This window comes from Scomber japonicus, chromosome 5, assembly GCF_027409825.1.
Source record: "Scomber japonicus isolate fScoJap1 chromosome 5, fScoJap1.pri, whole genome shotgun sequence".
In the NCBI taxonomy this organism is placed as follows: Eukaryota; Metazoa; Chordata; class Actinopteri; order Scombriformes; family Scombridae; genus Scomber; species Scomber japonicus.
In genome coordinates, this window is record NC_070582.1 from 35,226,412 (window position 1) to 35,244,102 (window position 17,691).

A 17,691-nucleotide genomic window follows, 5' to 3' on the forward strand; every position below is an offset into this window, starting at 1 on the left:
TAGAATAATGGCAATACTGGAAGAACTTTATGGCTGCTCTGAATCTTATGTGGCCTTACAGGAAGCTTTCTTTTCTCGTAAACAACATGAAGGAGAAACGTTACTTGAATTCTCACTTGCCTTAATGAGTCTGATGGAAAGAGTAAAGCAACGTGCACCAGCGGGAATGCTTAATGTAGAGTGTCTATTGCGGGATCAGTTTGTTGAGCAGGTGTTAGATAGCACTTTAAGACGAGAACTTAAACAATTTGTGCGTAGCCAACCTACAGCTACACTGCTTGATGTCAGAGGAGAAGCAATTAGATGGGAACGTGAGGGTTTGCCCAGTGCCTTTAGAGGCCGTAGTAACTCTGTCCCTTCCATCAGTGGCATTCAATATGGAGTCCAGGGTGCTCATTCTGTTGCTAACATCCCCCATTCATCTGAAATTAGTGGAATACAAGAAATGTTGAGGCAGCAACAAGAACAGCTTAATCAGTTAACTCAGACTCTTGCTCGTATGCAGCGGCCTTATGCTCCTCATGCCCGTAGTTTTTCAGCTCAGCGTGGGCCTCTGGTATGCAATCGTTGTCAGAGACCTGGTCATTTTGCTAGAGAATGTGATGGTGTGCGTGCTTCCCCCCGTTCTCAGTTCTCACAAGTTTCCCAGTCCTCTGCCAGGCAGCCAGAACCCAGCGCGGCCCCGGAAAACTAGCACCCACCAAACTGCAGAGCCACAGTTTGGGTGGGGCCTCTACCGGCTCATGTTCCAAGTTAGGTGAGTTAACTCATGCTCCAAAACTGGTTTCCTCTTGTCCCCATTTAGAGGTCGTCATGGGTGGAGTTAAGGTGCCATGTTTAATTGACACAGGTTCTATGGTTTCTACTGTTACCGAGAGCTTCTTTCAAAAGCATTTTGAACCTTGGGGCCCCGAGCGACTTAAATCCTGTAGTTGGCTACAGCTGAGGGCAGCTAATGGGTTGAGTATTCCCTACCTTGGTTACTTGGAGCTTGATGTTGAGTTGTGTGGTAAGGTGATTGTACAGTGTGGTGTCTTGGTTGTAAAGGACTTACCCAGTAATGTTTCTCTTCAGGCCCCTGGCGTGCTGGGAATGAATGTAATTCGGAAATGTTACCAAGAGCTTTTTGTGCAGCATGGTGTGTCATTGTTTGAACTGTCTTCTGTCGCTCAGGCCCCGCAACCTGTCACACAGGCGTTGCAGAGGTGTCATCAGGTAACCACGCAGGCCCCTCGTGAGCTGATAGGAAAAGTAAAGGTCAGAGGTAAGCGTGCACATCGCATTCCAGGTGGTGTAATGAAAATAGTGACCGCTACATGCTCAGAGCCGTGTTTTGATGCAACCATGTTGTTTGAGCCCCCAGATTCTGGTTTACCAGCAGGCTTGCTAGCTTCGCCATCTTTGGTCAGTGTGGTCAGGGGTACAGCATACATACCCGTTGTTAATGTCGGTTCCATTGAGGTACTGTTGTATCCACGCACTATGGTTGGCACCCTGGAGCAGGTGAATGTTGTGAGCTTACCGGTAGGAGTCACTGAGGTTCCAGCCACAGTAGCCACTGTAGCATCTCAAACAGCTGTACCCACAGTGCAGGAACAGATAGAGGGTGTAGATCTGTCTTCATTGCCCTCAGAAGAGCAGGGTCAGGTGAGGTCTCTCCTTAGGAACTATACATCTGTCTTTTCTGCTCATGACACCGATTTAGGGTGCACCAATCTAATATCTCATGACATTCCTCTTGTAGATGAGACCCCTGTTAAACAACGCTATAGACGTGTTCCCCCTTCAGATTATGAAGCAGTGAAAGACCATATCAACCAGCTTCTTAACGCCCAGGTGATTAGAGAGAGTTGCAGCCCCTACGCCTCCCCCATTGTGCTAGTTAAGAAGAAGGATGGGAGCCTCCGCATGTGTGTTGATTACCGGCAGCTAAATAACAAGACCAGGAAGGATGCGTTTCCGCTTCCACGCATCGAGGAGTCGTTGGATGCTCTAACCGGGGCGCGCTGGTTCTCCACCATGGACCTGGCCAGTGGGTACAATCAGGTCCCAGTCACTGCGGAAGATCGGCCCAAAACTGCCTTCTGCACTCCATTTGGTTTGTTCGAATGGAACCGTATGCCATTTGGGCTCTGCAACGCCCCTAGTACCTTCCAAAGGTTAATGCAGAGAATCTTTGGTGATCAACAGGGCCAGTCATTGCTCCTCTACCTTGATGATATTGTTGTGTTCTCTTCCACTGTACAGCAGCATCTTCAACGGCTCGATGTGGTGCTTGGTCGGCTCCAGCAGGAAGGACTGAAGGCAAAGCTCTCTAAATGCGCCTTCTTCCAGCCAGAGGTGCGTTATCTGGGCCATGTAATATCTGCTAATGGTGTTTCAACAGATCCATCCAAGATAGAGGCAGTGGCAAAATGGCAGCCCCCTCAGACAGTGTCAGAGCTCCGGTCCTTCCTGGGTTTCGCGAGCTATTACCGCCGCTTTGTGGAGGGCTTTGCAAAGCTGGCAGCCCCCCTTCACCGACTGATAGCCGAGCAGGGAAGCACCAGGACTAAGCAGCGGCCCATACCAGTCATTGGGGATTGGACTGAGGAGTGTCGAGGGAGTTTCGAAGCACTGAAGACCAAGCTTACCACTGCCCCAGTGCTCGCCTATGCAGACTTCTCGCTGCCCTTCATCCTCGAGGTCGACGCCAGCCATGGGGGGTTGGGAGCAGTGCTATCACAGGAACAAGGAGGAAAGGTGAGGCCCATAGCTTATGCGAGTCGAGGACTGAGACCCACAGAGCGTAACATGTTGAACTATAGCTCAATGAAGTTGGAATTCTTGGCCCTTAAGTGGGCAATGACTGAGAAATTTCGAGAGTATCTGTTGGGCCACCGCTGCATTGTTTACACAGACAACAATCCACTCAGTCATTTGTCCTCTGCAAAACTTGGCGCTACAGAACAACGCTGGGCAGCCCAATTGGCCTCATTTGATTTTGAGCTTAAATATCGATCTGGCCGAAGTAACAAAAATGCAGATGCTTTGTCCCGTCAGCACTCGCCTGGCCCATCAGACATAGCAGCCATGCTTCCCGGCACTTCGCTCCCTAAACCTCTCCAACAGGCCCTGAAAATGGACAAAACAGTGGTAACACAAGCAACTGTGGCTGTCTTACCTGAGCAGACTCCTGACGACATCCGCACCCTGCAGCAGGCTGATCCAGTCATCCAGGAGGTTCAGCGGTATTGGGAGCAGGGCCGGCGTCCCAGTTATGCAGAGCGGCAACAACTCTCCTCACCTGCGTTGATTCTGCTGCAACAATGGGCCCGGCTGGTTAAGAGGGATGACATCCTGTATCGGCAGATCTCCCGCCCTGATGGTGCCGAGCCAATTTTCCAGCTGCTCCTGCCTGCGGTGTTGGTCCCTGAGGCGTTAACACAAGTTCATCAAGAGCACGGTCATCAAGGTGTGGAACGAAACTTAGCTCTCCTACGATCCAGGTGTTACTGGCCAGGTATGTCAGCAGAGGTTGCAAAATGGTGCCAAACCTGTGAGCGGTGTCAGGTGGCCAAGGACAACCGGCCTGCTGCCCGGAACCCCATGGGACACCTTCTAGCATCAAAACCAAATGAGATTCTGGCCATCGATTACACCCTGCTGGAGCCAGCTCGAAATGGCATGGAAAATGTCCTGGTGATGACCGACGTCTTCAGCAAGTATACGCTTGCCATCCCCACCCGCGATCAACATGCTTCTACTGTGGCCCGTGTTCTAGTGGTGGAGTGGTTCTCAAAGTTTGGGGTTCCCGCAAGGATACACTCAGATCAGGGACGCAACTTCGAGAGCGCACTGATCCAGCAACTTTGCAGTCTCTACGGCATTCAAAAGTCTCGCACCACCCCATACCACCCAGCTGGTAATGGTCAGTGTGAAAGATTCAATCGAACTCTTCATAACCTGCTGCGCACACTGCCTCCATCCCGAAAGCGAGACTGGACCTCCTGCCTCCCTCAAGTCCTCTACTCTTACAACACCACTCCCCATCAGACCACTGGTGAGTCCCCATTCTTTTTAATGTTTGGCCAGGAGCCTAGACTCCCCATTGATTTCCTGCTGGCCAGAGTTCAGGACCCCGTCAGTGGAGGTGTTCACGAATGGATACAGGAACATCAGGCCCGATTGCAGATTGCTTTTGATGGTGCAAGAGAACGATTGAAGAATGCTGCTGAGCATAGAAAGACAGTTCATGATCAACACCTTCGAGGAGAACCCCTCAAAGAAGGTCAGTTGGTCTTTGTGCGTGATTTCAGCGCCAGAGGGCGTCATAAGATGCAAGACCTCTGGGGCTCCACAGTGTATGTTGTCCTCAGAGCACCTAAGGAAGGCGGAGCTGTTTACACCATAGCCCCAAAGGATGATCCGTCTAAAGTCAAGCATGTTCACCGTACCTCGTTGAAGGCAGTGATTGGAGCAGAGTCCCCTGGCCATGTGGTGGCCCACCATCCACCTCCATGTGACAGGCTGGCGTCTGAGTCCTCCTGTGAAGGAGATCTATTGCTCCTAATCCCCGATGCTGCTCCCCTCTCCATCTTGCCAGCTACCAGGGCCGTAGCAGACACACAAGCCACCTCTCAGGTGCCACATCGCCCAGCTGGCCTGGTACCCACTGAGCCAGGTCCTTCCATGCCCCCTCTGATGGCTCCTGCTCAACCATCTGCACCACTGGTTATTCCATCTACCAGCTCCTCTGACACCAGCACTATGGCACCACGGCGGTCTGCACGCTCAACTGCTGGCCAGCATTCCAACGTCCACCGTGTCCCAAGGCCAGTGGGGGATTTGGCATTGGGTGCTGCAAACTCTCAAGGCTCTGTATCACACGCTGTCACTGCACTTTTTAGACCTTGGAGTTAGTTGTATTTGTTTTGTTTATCATCGGGACGATGATTCAAAAAGGGGGGGTAGATTGTAGTGGGATGAGCTCTCTCGGCTTCACTCGTCTGTGTGTGGTCTCATCCCTTTAATTAAGGTCAGGTATATAAGGGGGAGGGATTGTTAGTGCTGCCTCTTTCCCTGGCAGCTGGTGCGCGCTTCCTCTCCCTGGGTTACCTGATCCAGGTGCTGCAGACGCTCTGCACGCCTCTCTCTCCTCCGCTGTTGCGCAATAACTCCAACAGTATAGACTCAAATGTCTCTGTCCTTTTCTTGGTGCTCAAACTGCATCACGCTTACAGGTATGTCGTGTTTTTCCCCAAACCATTATTAATGATTGCCATTTAGTTTCTAATTTTACTTCACCCTCTCTCCTCCGCTGGTGTGCATTTAACCACGCTTACAGCATAGACGCTGGCAGCGCCCGAAATGTTTGTTGTCCTCTTCCGTTCCTCCCGGTGTTTGTACCACGCCACGCTAACGGGGTAGGTAAATGTTTATGTTCGCCCGTCAATATCATAGCCATTCAGATTTTAATTTTATTAAACTCATTTACAGATAGGCCATAAGTCTCGGCACTGAGCTGGCACGAGCCACGCCGCTCTGCACCCAGGACCGCTGCTGCTTTGTGGGGAATTCAGTATTGCACATCTGTGTGTCTCCTCCTACTGCTGAAGAAGTAGAAGATTGTTTTTAGAGCTGCCCATGTGCCGCTCAGGTTTATCATTTTTCTTTATTTAGAGTTATGTTGACATGATTTTCTCTTTTCCTTCTTTAAGTTAAAGTGTCTTTTGTTTTTCAGCATTTAGAAATTAGTTCCTGATTGTAATGTTTTGATTTATTTGTTTTATTTCCTATTCATCTTCCTAGTTTGTTTTATTGGCTTTGTGTTTTAGCCTGAGTCTGCTCCAGTCCCACCGGCAGAATTTATGGTACCTGTACCAAACAGGAGGGGAATAGTCAGTGGGGTTTTCTTTGCTTAATAATTTTGGGGGGTTATTTTGATTTTATTTTATTTGGGGTTATTTGTTTAATTCCAGTTTAAATATTATTTTGATTAGTGATAAATTTGTGTATTGTCAAAATATTGTTTGGTTTTGTCATATTTTGAATTATTTGTGTTATCTTCTTATATGGTTTTATGCCCCACTGATTGTTCTTTTGTTTGCTTACTTCCAGGTGCTGAGGGCCTCACTGGTGACTTACCCCCCCCCCCCTACTTTGGTGATGGTGTCCTGTTGTAGGTAGTGCCACCCCCCCTCCACTCCTTTCTTTTGGCTTTGTCCTTGTGTGTGTGTGTGTGTGTGTGTTGTGTGCTTCATGTGGACTTGTGGTGCTACCTTTAGTTGATGCCCCTCACTCCCCCTGCACTCACGGTAATCCTAGTGGCCCCAGCCCTGAAGGAAGCCCTGTTCTGCCCTTGGTATTAATTAAAAAGAAGACTCAATTTTAGGGTAAAAGAAAATATCCCATTGTTTTTACTATTTAAATAAACTTTTGTACCCTTTTCTATTTTTGGAACCACGTCTCTTGCCTTCTCAGTATAACGAACTTGTGTTGCCTTTGGTTTAGTTAATTTAGTTTTATTCATTTTTATTTCCTTTTTTTTATTTATTTTTTATTTTCCCCGGGTTAAACCCTGGGGTGGCGTTGTCGGTTTTGGTTAGCCTTTTGCTTTTGAGTTTAACTGTACAAGTACCCCCTCGCTCGCCACACATGCTTAAAATATTTAGGGGATTTTGTGCATCCTAAATGCCTCAAACATGGCTTCGTAAAATAAAAATCCATTCGAAAAAAACTAAATTGCTGACTCCTTCAGAGAATGATGGGATCCCAATGAATTTCATAGACAACAAAGTAACTTGAATATTGTAAACTTGTATATTACAGCGTCACATTGAGGCCAATGTGTGTCATTATACATGCCTGAGTAGTAGGTGGAATTTTCAACCAATCGATCTGCCAATTTTTAGTGTGTCTGTAATTTTTCTTCTGCACATACACATACACTAGCAGAGAAATATATGTGACCTCAATAAGAACTTGAAACACGCCAAATGCATGACTTGCTACAATGTAAAATATGAATACCAGTCTGAACATTTTTATAGTTTAGAAATAACCTACTTACCTTTCTGTCATTGGACTCTGCGCTCTCCTCATCAATATCTCCCTGAAAAAGGAGAGACAAACCTGACTGCAGATTAAACCAGATTTCTTAATCGGAGATGAACTACTACAGTAGTTTTAGTTGTTAGTAGTTTCCTAGTGCTGATTATACAAATGTAACTAATAACAACAACTTCAATTCATTTGTAACTAGTACCACCTCTAAGATTTATTAGTGCCAGGTTATTATTTACATCATGAAGGGGATAGGCTGCTGTGTAGACACCACTACCCAGGAGACTGGTGATACCTGCAGAGAGAACACAAATACAGGTGTTAATGCAGGTGTCATATCTTTAAATTCAAAACAAAAGTCCATCTCAAGTCTCTCTGATTGATGTTTCTTCGCTTCTCGCCTGAACCAAAACTTGTTCCGAATCTTGCCATTTTGACAACCTTCCTGAGTCTCTTATGTTGGCTCCAAGGAGCAAGGAGGGATCTCTGAGCAGCTATGAGTGAGGAAACACTGCCCTTTATTTATTGATTGGCAGCTGCAGCTGATCAGACTGATCTGATACATCACAGGATCTCTGCAATTTGACACCGAAGTGGAAACAGATTACAGAATAAACTCAAGTGTCGTCATTTCAATGTGAGGCTGAACATTCCTGAGTGTCAGGTTTGATTAGTTACATAATTTAAATTTTTCCTGAAAACATTTAGTTTAAGTAAAGTTCCAGTAAACAATCTTCAGTGCTCAAAGAAACACAGTGATCATATTCTGGGTTAATGCATTTGCAATCAGAATATCAATAAATACAGATGCAAAAATGAATAAATAACAGACACATTCTGCCAATAGTAGTTCATGTGTCTCTGTGTAGGACACAGTAAGAATGCAGGTTTTTATCCATCTGCAGGTGTTTGTCAAACACGTAAAATATAACAGGATGCAGAGAAAACACTACTGCTCTGCCAGTGGTAGTTGTGCAACATTAGTGTTAGCTAAGTGTGCAGACACACCATCAAAAGTCGCTACAGCAGTTGAGATAAAAAGAAAAAAAAATGCACCCAATGAACGTGACCACAACAGATGAATTGAGTCTGGAGGAATCTGAATCCTATGGTTTATAAATAAGCTACATCTGGGTGGTTATGGGTTCAATTTTGAGAAGCATACGTGCATCCAAGCAGTCAAAATTCCAGAGAAGCTGAGTGAGCATTTTTGATGTGAACACATGGTATTAACAAACTTTCAGTGTTAATAAGTGTTACTTTTGCAAATAATTTGATTAAGTTGAGGTTCCCTGCAACATTTACCCAACACTGTTCTCATAAGCTCTATGTCACATTCAAAACTTGTCAGTGCACATATGTCTAAAGGAAATTAATTACATTATGTCAATTCAATAGAAGGAAACTTTTCCTACAGGTTCTGCTTCAGTCCTAATCAAAATTCACTATCTTCAGGCGTTCCAGGTTACTGCTATGGTCTCAATTACTCACTGTGAATGCAGCTCTACCCTTATTTCATGAACATAAATAGTTTTTAGAATGTGCCAGGGATCAACTGAATTTAAAATTGAGAATGTGAAGCTTTGAGAGTGGCTGAATGGAGGACCCACTTCCTTGAAGTATTTACCTCAATGTCACCATGTTAATGTTTAACTTTAATTATCTCTATAAAATTTTTCAACACAAAGTGTCCTAGATAGCTCAACAATACCATAGGTTAATGTTAAGAGTTAACAGTTTTTGGGCTTTTTAATCCAACCGTAGTTCGTTTGACCCCTTGTCTTGGTTCATTTTCAACAAATAGGTAAAAACAAACATCTAGTTGTAATGAATTATGGGTATGGGGGCACTGAATTGTGGATAAAATTATATATTTCATTTCATATATTTTATATTTCATTTATATTTCTTCCTGAAGTGATGTGCAATGCATCTTCGGTGACTCCCGTACATCAGATTATTTTCCAGCAGTAGCCACACCTTGTTTTCAAACTGTAATATTTGCCAAAATTTAGCAGAGGTGGGAAGTATGTATATATTTTTCCTACCTACATTTGAACACAAATAGTATCTGGACTTTCTACTCCTTACATTGTTAAAACAGGCTCGTTACTTTTTTCAACCTTGGTGACTTCATAAAAAGAAGACCTGACTTGCAAATAAGTTATAGAAAACCGATCTTTTGTTTTTTTCTTTTGGTGTTTGCACCCGTACTGCCCTGGGTAGCTGTTCATATCATAATCCTCCAACAAAGAATGTCCCAACAATGTGTGCAGACAGTGCAGGAATATGACAGCAGCAGTGAGACTCCTGACATATGAACACATGCTGTACACTGTGCACAGTTTACAGAGGTCCATTATAACAGTAATCTGTGACACAGTGAATGAGTCAGTGAGGAGAGATTTATGGGATAAAAAAAAAAACATAGTATGTTCGTATGCTCGTTCCTTAATCACATCGCGATTAACGTGCTAACGCTTACAGCCCTAATATTTATATTATATATTTATATACATTCTGTCTGAAATTTGGCTTGCAGCAAAACTAGGCTTTGTCCAGTGATTTTATTTTCTGTGCAAGTTGTTAACAAAAGAGGTAAATGAAGAAGATAAGCACCAAAGTGATCTATGAGGAGTAGTCATTACGTATTTTGGTTCGTTTAACAATATGCGTATGTAAAACCAAACCGTACTACCAAAGGTTGATTTCTAGGTTGTTGTTTTTTTGTTTTTGGTGAACCTGACCGTCTGTGAGTGCTTTGGGATGGGGGCAGGGCTCGCAGCAGCACCCGCTGCTCGTTGAGGACAGAGTGATACATGCTTTCATGTCAGAGTCTCCAAAACATCAGAAAACTCTCCAATAACACCAGAAAAACTTGCTAGATTTGTCGATAGTCACCTTTGAGAAAAAAAGTCGCCAAGAAGAGTTGGAAAGTCGCCAGATTTAGCAAGAAAGTCAAGCTCCATTGGCAAAACTACACTCAGAAGAGTCAGCCTATCCAAAGCTGTCTATCAAGGGCTTTGAGCCCTATAAAACATTTCATCCAATCATCATACAGAAGCAGAGCGTCCGACCCCGCCCACTGCTCCATTGACCGCCAGAGATGCTCAGCGTCCAGGGGCAGGACGATTTGTCGCATTATCCAATGAGCGTCTTATCCTGGCTTGTCCCCCCCCCTGGCCCAAAACAGCTGTTGGGAGAAGCCTCATTGAACACCGTTGACGCTCTGCGTCTGCGGCGGACTGCCAATGTGTGATAGGGAAATCACGTTGGCAATAAACAGCTGGTTACAGGATGTCATAGTTGTAAAATTGAACGCATTCAAGTGTAGATTTGATGTAAATTATAATTTTAGTGTGAATTTAATATGACAGTTGTGACAATTTATTTGATGAAATTTTAGGGGAAGCCGAGCTTCCCTTGTTGTCTCAGAGCAATCGCCCCTAATGTAAAGCCTATATAACAAATGACAATCCCTGCAGCTGTTGATGTCGCACATCAATATGAGGAGGGCTTCTGATGATGTGGGTGTGGTAGGGGGGTGAGATGAAGTGGATGGCATAGAGGCTGAAGCCATGACTGCTTTAGTGATCGGGGAGTGAGATGATGAGGGTAAGTTCGGAGCCACTGGTGTCGGGATGGTGGTGGTGGGAGGGTGATGGAGGGGAATAAGTAGAACACTAGGATAGGGATGAGGCGGGGTTGGGGACAGATGGAGCTGACTGATATCCCTGAGCATTTTACGCTTTCCTCCTCCTCATCGCCCTCATCATTTCCCTCATCTAGTGCCTATACAGACATAAAATGTACGAGTGTCACTTGTACAAATATGTGGATAAATGACAATCTACGCTTAAAATCAAACATCCATCTGTTTGTAACCCTATCTCACTATTGTTTAAACCCAATTGAAAATTATTTTCAATATTTATTAGTTTATTTAACATATAGTATCTGATTTAGTTTTTGGTAACTGAATGGCTTAGAAATCACCAAAATACTTGGTTCACTTTTCGTAATCACTTTTATGATGAGTCAAAGAAAATAAACTTGACCTTTCATAATTCTGGTAGCAGCAGAGCAGCAGATGTAACAAAGTCCATGAAGCACGCTGAATGCAAACTAATCTTAAACCTATAGCCTGTTCATTATAATGTTGATGGACATAAATTGTGCCATTCAGATTAGGAACCTATATGTATTATTATAATTATTATTATATTGTTTATTTGCAGAGGACAATGCATATTAATGGACAATGGTGCAATGACGTCTTGTAAATATACCGGGTTTAGCTCAAGGCTAATTTCAACCCGTAGTCCTCACATTAAAAGACAGACAGACATACCATAAAAACAAACAACAACTTAAAATATAAAAAAATATAAAAGAAGGCACAATGTTAGCAGCAATTATACAATAAGTTACAGTAAAGGATAAGATACAGACAACAGATAACAATACCACGCAGCTAGTGGTAACGCTGCAAGGTATTGTTACCTGCATAAATATAAAAGAAGGCACAATGATCAGCAGCAATTATACCATAGGATACAGTAAAGGATAGGATACAGTGAGAAATAAGGGTGTGTCAATATAAATAAGTGCTAGTCAGTATGTTATTCATGGGTGCAAATTTGGTGGGACAGTAACCATTCTTTAAGATGTTTTTTAAATGCAGTAAAAGTGGAACTATCTCTGATTGGAGTTGGGAGACTATTCCAGCATGCACTGCCCTTGACAGTTAATGAGTTTTGGCCTATATGGCTACGTCTGAACTGCACCTCATAGTCCCCTCTGGAGGCAGATCTGGTGCTGAGTGTGTTGTCTCTCCTAAAAAATTCCTCTAACAGGGGAGGAGCCAGCCCATTGAGGGTTTTATAGATAAGGCAACTGTTTTTAAAACTTTTAAGATTTTCAAAACTCAAGAAGTTGTGCCTGGCAAGAATTGGACAGTGATGAGAAGAATAGGATTTTCTGGCAAATACCTTAATAGATTTTTTATATAGTTGTTCGATCGGTTTCAGTGTAGTGATACCAGCAAACGACCATACCACAAAACAGTATTCAATGTGGGACAGAATCATACAGTGAAGGTAAGATTTAGCTGCATCAGACAAGATGAGGGGTCTGATTTGTTTAAAATTTTGCAGGCTGAATTATTTATTGTGTTGGCCACTTTTTGTTTTGTTTTTTAAATGTGAGATTTGAATCTAGTGTAACACCAAGGTACTTGAACTGGGTTACCAATTCAAGTTCCTCTCCTCCAATGAATACGTTTGATCTATTCTGGTTTATATACTATAAGCATAATATCTCCTTGTTGCATTCAGTGTTGCTTTCAGTGACCAGGGCTAAGCTAAAGATTCTCGGGAAAACTGGATTATTTTCCTGGGATTTAAAATGTCATGTCATATTTTTGGGAACAATATTAATCCTTACTACACACGCATGCCCACCCAGATAGCATGCGGATGTGGGCCACTTGAGGCAATGGTCCGGCACTGTAGGCATTCTTCTGGCCTGGACAAAACAGATGTGAACCTAAACTGGCCCATGTAGTAAATGCTACATTTGGGCCAAATATCACAAAATGAATATGGCCCATTTTTGGCCGAAATATGGCAAGTTAGCAATGACTAATCTGGATGTGAGCCTAAGGTGGCCCACATATAAGGAAACACACTTGGCCCACCTTTGTTGAAACTAGGGATGGGCATATTGATCCTGTGGTATCGATATAACGATACTCACACACTACTCATTTGGCATAGATTTCCTTGAACAAATACCGATATTAACTAACAAATAAGAATTGGGGGTGCATGCATCACTTTCAACTGTTTTAGATAGCTTACTTCAATTACTATGTGTCGAGACACCCCCGTACCTGGCAGCATATTGCGCTGGCCCCAGTGGCCCGTGTCACGTGACAAGGAAATTTGAGACATGAGCCACTCAAACAATAATATCAAGAATTAGGTTTGGGCATACGGCACTCAATGGTACACTAGTTAAAATAGGGAAACATAACACGGGTGAATGTGAGAAATGTGGTCAAGCTGAAACAATAGAGCATGTTATGGTGCATTGTTGGGGGTATGAAGATGAAAGGCAGAGGTGGATTAGAAAACTTACAAAAAATAAGATACAGTATGATCTCAGAACAATGTTACAGGAACACGCTGGGAGTAGGTGTTGGCAATTGATGTTAGAGTTTATTAGAGTGAGTGGTTTAATGGGGAGGATATAAGTTTGTTGTTTTTTTGTTTGTTTGTTTGTTTGTTTTTTTAATGTATTATTTTTAATTTTTTTATTTTTCTTGTAGTATTTATTTAGTTATTTTGTGAGGGTGTTATAGCCACTTTGATCCACACTCCATACCAGTAGGTGGCGGTAATGCACCAATTTGTTGTTTGCCAACCGCCATTAAACAGCAGAAGAAGAAGACATGAGCCACTCAGCCGACAGTGCACACTGCACAGTCAACACGAATGCAAGTTGTTTTTCACCAGTTGATAAAGTTACAGGAAGGTGCCAGGTGTGTAACAAAAAAGTTGCACACAGCAGCAACACAACCAATTTAACCAAACACCTGAAGACCACACATCCCGAGAGCCACAGTGAGCTTGAAAAAAGACAAGCTGCTGAAAAAGTTCAGTCTCCTGCACCACCCATTGCCAAAAAGAAATGATCAGTATCGGTATCAATATCGATGAAATTGCAAGAAAAAGTATCGGTATCGTATCGAATCCTAAAAGTGTGGTATCGCCCATCCCTAGCTGAAACATATTTGGGCCAGTTCTTGCCGATATATGGCAAGTTAGCAACGACTAATCCGGATGTGAGCCTAAAGTGGCCCACATATAAAGAAACACACTTGGCCCACCTTTGTTGGAACATATTTGGGCCAGTCTTGGCCGAAATATGGCAAGTTAGCATCGACTAATCCGGATGTGAGCTTAAAGTGGCCACATATAAGGAAACACAATTTTAGCTAGGCAAATGTCTATCATGAACAAAACCCTTCATCCCCATGGCGAGCCGTCTGTTGCACCCATGATACAAAGAGAAACACCACTGTTCATACATGCATCTGAGAGAAAAAAAAGATATTACAACACAACATGCGGATGGTGAATTCTGAGAGTTGTTACAGATCAGTCTGACAAGTCTGACACTCTTAAATACCAGCAGGAATTAGGCCTGGTCAAGTTTAACTTTTTTTTCTCTTAATGCAATATATTTAAATATTATATCTCGTGTAGTATAAATAATGTGTCTACTGTGATGAATTTGTTGTTTGTTGATATGGGATCAATAAAATCTTTTCTTGTTTGAGATGTCAACAAAGGTTAAATAAATTAACTAATTTATATATTAAAAAAATGACTTACAATTATTGACCAACAATGTCTTTCAGTGTTTTCTCTTTCTTCTTTCAACGTTAATTAAGTCTGTAAGTCGTATCTTTATTCAAACTATATTTGCTGTTATGAGGTTTTTTTTCGCTTCAAGTTGGAGTTTTCCAAATTACCGATGCTTTTGAACGCATCATTTTAATGGACGAAAGCAGAAAGCGAGCGACTCTGTCAGTTGGAGAAATCAAGTCAAGGAGGTAGAGATAAGGACTTGAGGAGGTGAGTTCCTGAACTGAAAATGAATAAATGAATTAATTAATCTATTTGTGGGAAACATTAAGCTGTCATTGTTGGAACTTCATATATTGTTTTGTCAGGTTGCCTGTGTTGCAAAAAATGTTAGCTAGTTAACATTCAGTTTTATACAAGGTTGTGACCAGCCCTGTGAATGCTGTGGGTTTTTTTTAAATGAAAATATTGCATGATTCTGTAGAGAAATTGGTTTAAACACGTCTAAACACGCGTAAGGGCAGAGTTTTCCTCCTACAATTTTAGTAATGAAGACAAACTGACATAAACATTATGTTTTATTACTGTAACTTTAGGTTAAATGTGAAGTTTGTCTCAGTGTTTGATGAAGCTGCTTTACTCCAGCTCACATTGCTTGTTATCAACCCCAACATTCATCGTTGTCTGAACAGAATGGGGTTGAGCAAGCAGATATTGGGTCAGTGATCAGGCATAATAACTATATCTTCAGATTAATTGTAATTAAAAACAATCTAGATTTTGAAGTTGAAGTTTGAAGTTTTGAAAGACAACACAATATTAATATATAACTTTATATCATTTTACAGGGCCTTTTTTGTTTGGTCTCCTGGTGAGGTTTTGTGTTTTGCACTTCACCTCCACCATATACAGTAACCACAGTACTGCTTTACTGAGTCAACTAAATTTGTTCTTTTGTGCTTTTCTTAAAGGGCCACAAGACGAGCCATAATGCTGGGGCCAGGCAGGATTTTATTTTATTTTTGTAGGTCAGCAACTGTTCCTTCCTTCCTGCCTGCCTGTATTTTGTTTTGTTTTGCCTTTTGTTTAAAAAAGTTCAAAAAAAAAAAAAATCATAGTCCTCTACTGTTCACCAGCTGTCATTTCTTCAATTCTTCAGTAGGTTTCCTCATCTTAGACCCCAAGATGAGTGCCAACAAGACTGGACCACTGCATGCCACCATTCAAACAGTATCTGGGGGTACCATAATGGCATGTAGCCACAAATTCAGACCATTATTCTATGTTTTCATATTTGACATACCATTTTATCATGGTTGTGACTCCCTAAGTGTGCAGGTTAGACATGGTCTTGGTTATGGCCCACTTTTGGCAAACATGAGCGGACTGCCCAAGTGCCATCATTCCATGTTGTATGTGGGCCGGATGAACATGTAAAGTGTGGGCCTGATATGGACCAAAAGAATTTTGCTATCTGGGCACACACAAAACGGACAGATAACTGGTTGTAGACATACCGCAAAATTGGACACAGAAGTCCGATGCTTGATATGTTCACTAAGCCAACTAAGTCAAGTCAAGATTTTAGGATAGCCAAAACTCATTCGCACCGCACCACTTTTGCACGCCGCCTCCCACTTTTTATGTGCCCTGCTGAATTTGTCCCTCACATTTTTCCAGTCTTTTTTGACAGTTTCTACACTCTTTTCCATTGCGACAGCAATTTCTATCCACGCATTCTTCATGGCAATCTTATTTGAGTGTAGGGATGTAGAAGTGTCATATACCTGTGTGGGTGCACCCGCACAGGTATATGGCAAGTATTTGGCAGATTTGGCAGATTCCTTTGTGGGGAGGGGCTTTGAAGGCAGAGTTCCAGCGCAGCAGAGAGGAACAAGGGGGGAGCTAGAGGCTGAAAAAAACGGGTGAAAAAAATCTGTTCTCTGCGTATTCTGTCACTGTGTCTTTTTCTCCTCCTCACCAGTATTATTTATAGATGCAGTTACCGTCAGCAAAATTACCTTCAGGTTTGGTAAATCACAATGTGTGTGCTAAATAACATATTTGCATTTTCTCCCCCCTGTATTTTGCACACTGGGGTTAAAATGATCCATATTGCATATTCATAATGGCAAACGTACTAAATGAACAGTATGTATTATTTTGCACATTTGAGATGCATGCCTCAGTGCGCTGCATTATTTAACTATCCTGCACATTTTTTTGTGGGTGATGTCAAGTTTGCACACATTTTTACACACGCATACCTTTAGTAAATCAGGCCCACAAAGTATTAATTTAATCTTGTGCAATGTTGTTTTGTCAAGCAGTGAGAGACAAAGATCCAGACTTACCCATGCTGTACTTGGCTTTGCATTTGGTTCTTTTGAGTATTTCAAATACCTAAAAGTGGATACAAAATTAAGTCATTCAACATGCTGCTGACAAAACTAAATAGTAGTAAATCTAAGCTCTAATCTGCAATTAAAATAATGGCCTTATGTTGACTTCAACCAAATTTCTGGTTGTTAAATTGAACTAAATAGTTCAGAAAGTTGCATGACTTCTGTTGAACTGACAGTGAAAGCTTATTGAATATTAATACTGTAAATGTTAACTATAGACTGGATAAACCCTGTGTACAATGCTAATCCAGTGTGTTGGAGCCAATATGGGTGTTTTTTGGGTGTAATTACATGGACTTTGCAATCCTCCTTTGCTATGATGGAAGCTTTCACTATTGTGTAATATAATGCACCTTTGCACCACCTATCCAGTGGCATGTACAGTGTAATAGCTTACAGGTGTCAGCTGACTGAAATTTCTGTTAGTGGATAAATACCAAGCAGCAATACCAACAACTGCCACCAGATGCTGTCCCCAAAAAGGCCCTGTCTCCTTTGACTCCCTTTCAATATATGCCAACTTCTCTCTAGAAATACTAAATCAATCCTTCTTTTAGATGAGTCATTATGGTCTTAATAATAAAATGTGGGCCCTCAAATAAGTGTGCCGGTGGTCAGGGTGAATGTTCTATACATAAGAATTGAAGTTGCTTTGATATCTTGTGTGCTCTTGTTATGTGATCATAACACCTGCCGTGTCAGCCTTCTTCTGTCAGCTCTGTACATTGTGTCATCACTGTGGCGCAGTTTTTTTTAATTAGAGCTGAGCAATGCTACAGTGTCATCCATAGCTGGGGGGTTTCCCTCCTTGTCATTCCCTCTCGATCACCCACCTGTGCGGTATATAATCCATTTTCAACTGGTTCTCC

General features: G+C 42.5%; 1 protein-coding gene across 1 annotated transcript in view; it reads right to left on the reverse strand.

Moving 5' to 3' along the window:
* Positions 1 to 17,691, reverse strand: part of LOC128359522 (anoctamin-1-like) — a 151,741-nt gene that overhangs the window by 103,089 nt on the left and 30,961 nt on the right. The window contains exons 7-9 of the mRNA XM_053320014.1: positions 16,772 to 16,820; positions 7,284 to 7,339; positions 7,052 to 7,093 (exon numbers count right to left, since the gene is read on the reverse strand). Of these exons, the coding sequence (XP_053175989.1) occupies positions 7,052 to 7,093; positions 7,284 to 7,339; positions 16,772 to 16,820 (147 nt within the window). The remainder of the gene's footprint in view (positions 1 to 7,051; positions 7,094 to 7,283; positions 7,340 to 16,771; positions 16,821 to 17,691) is intronic.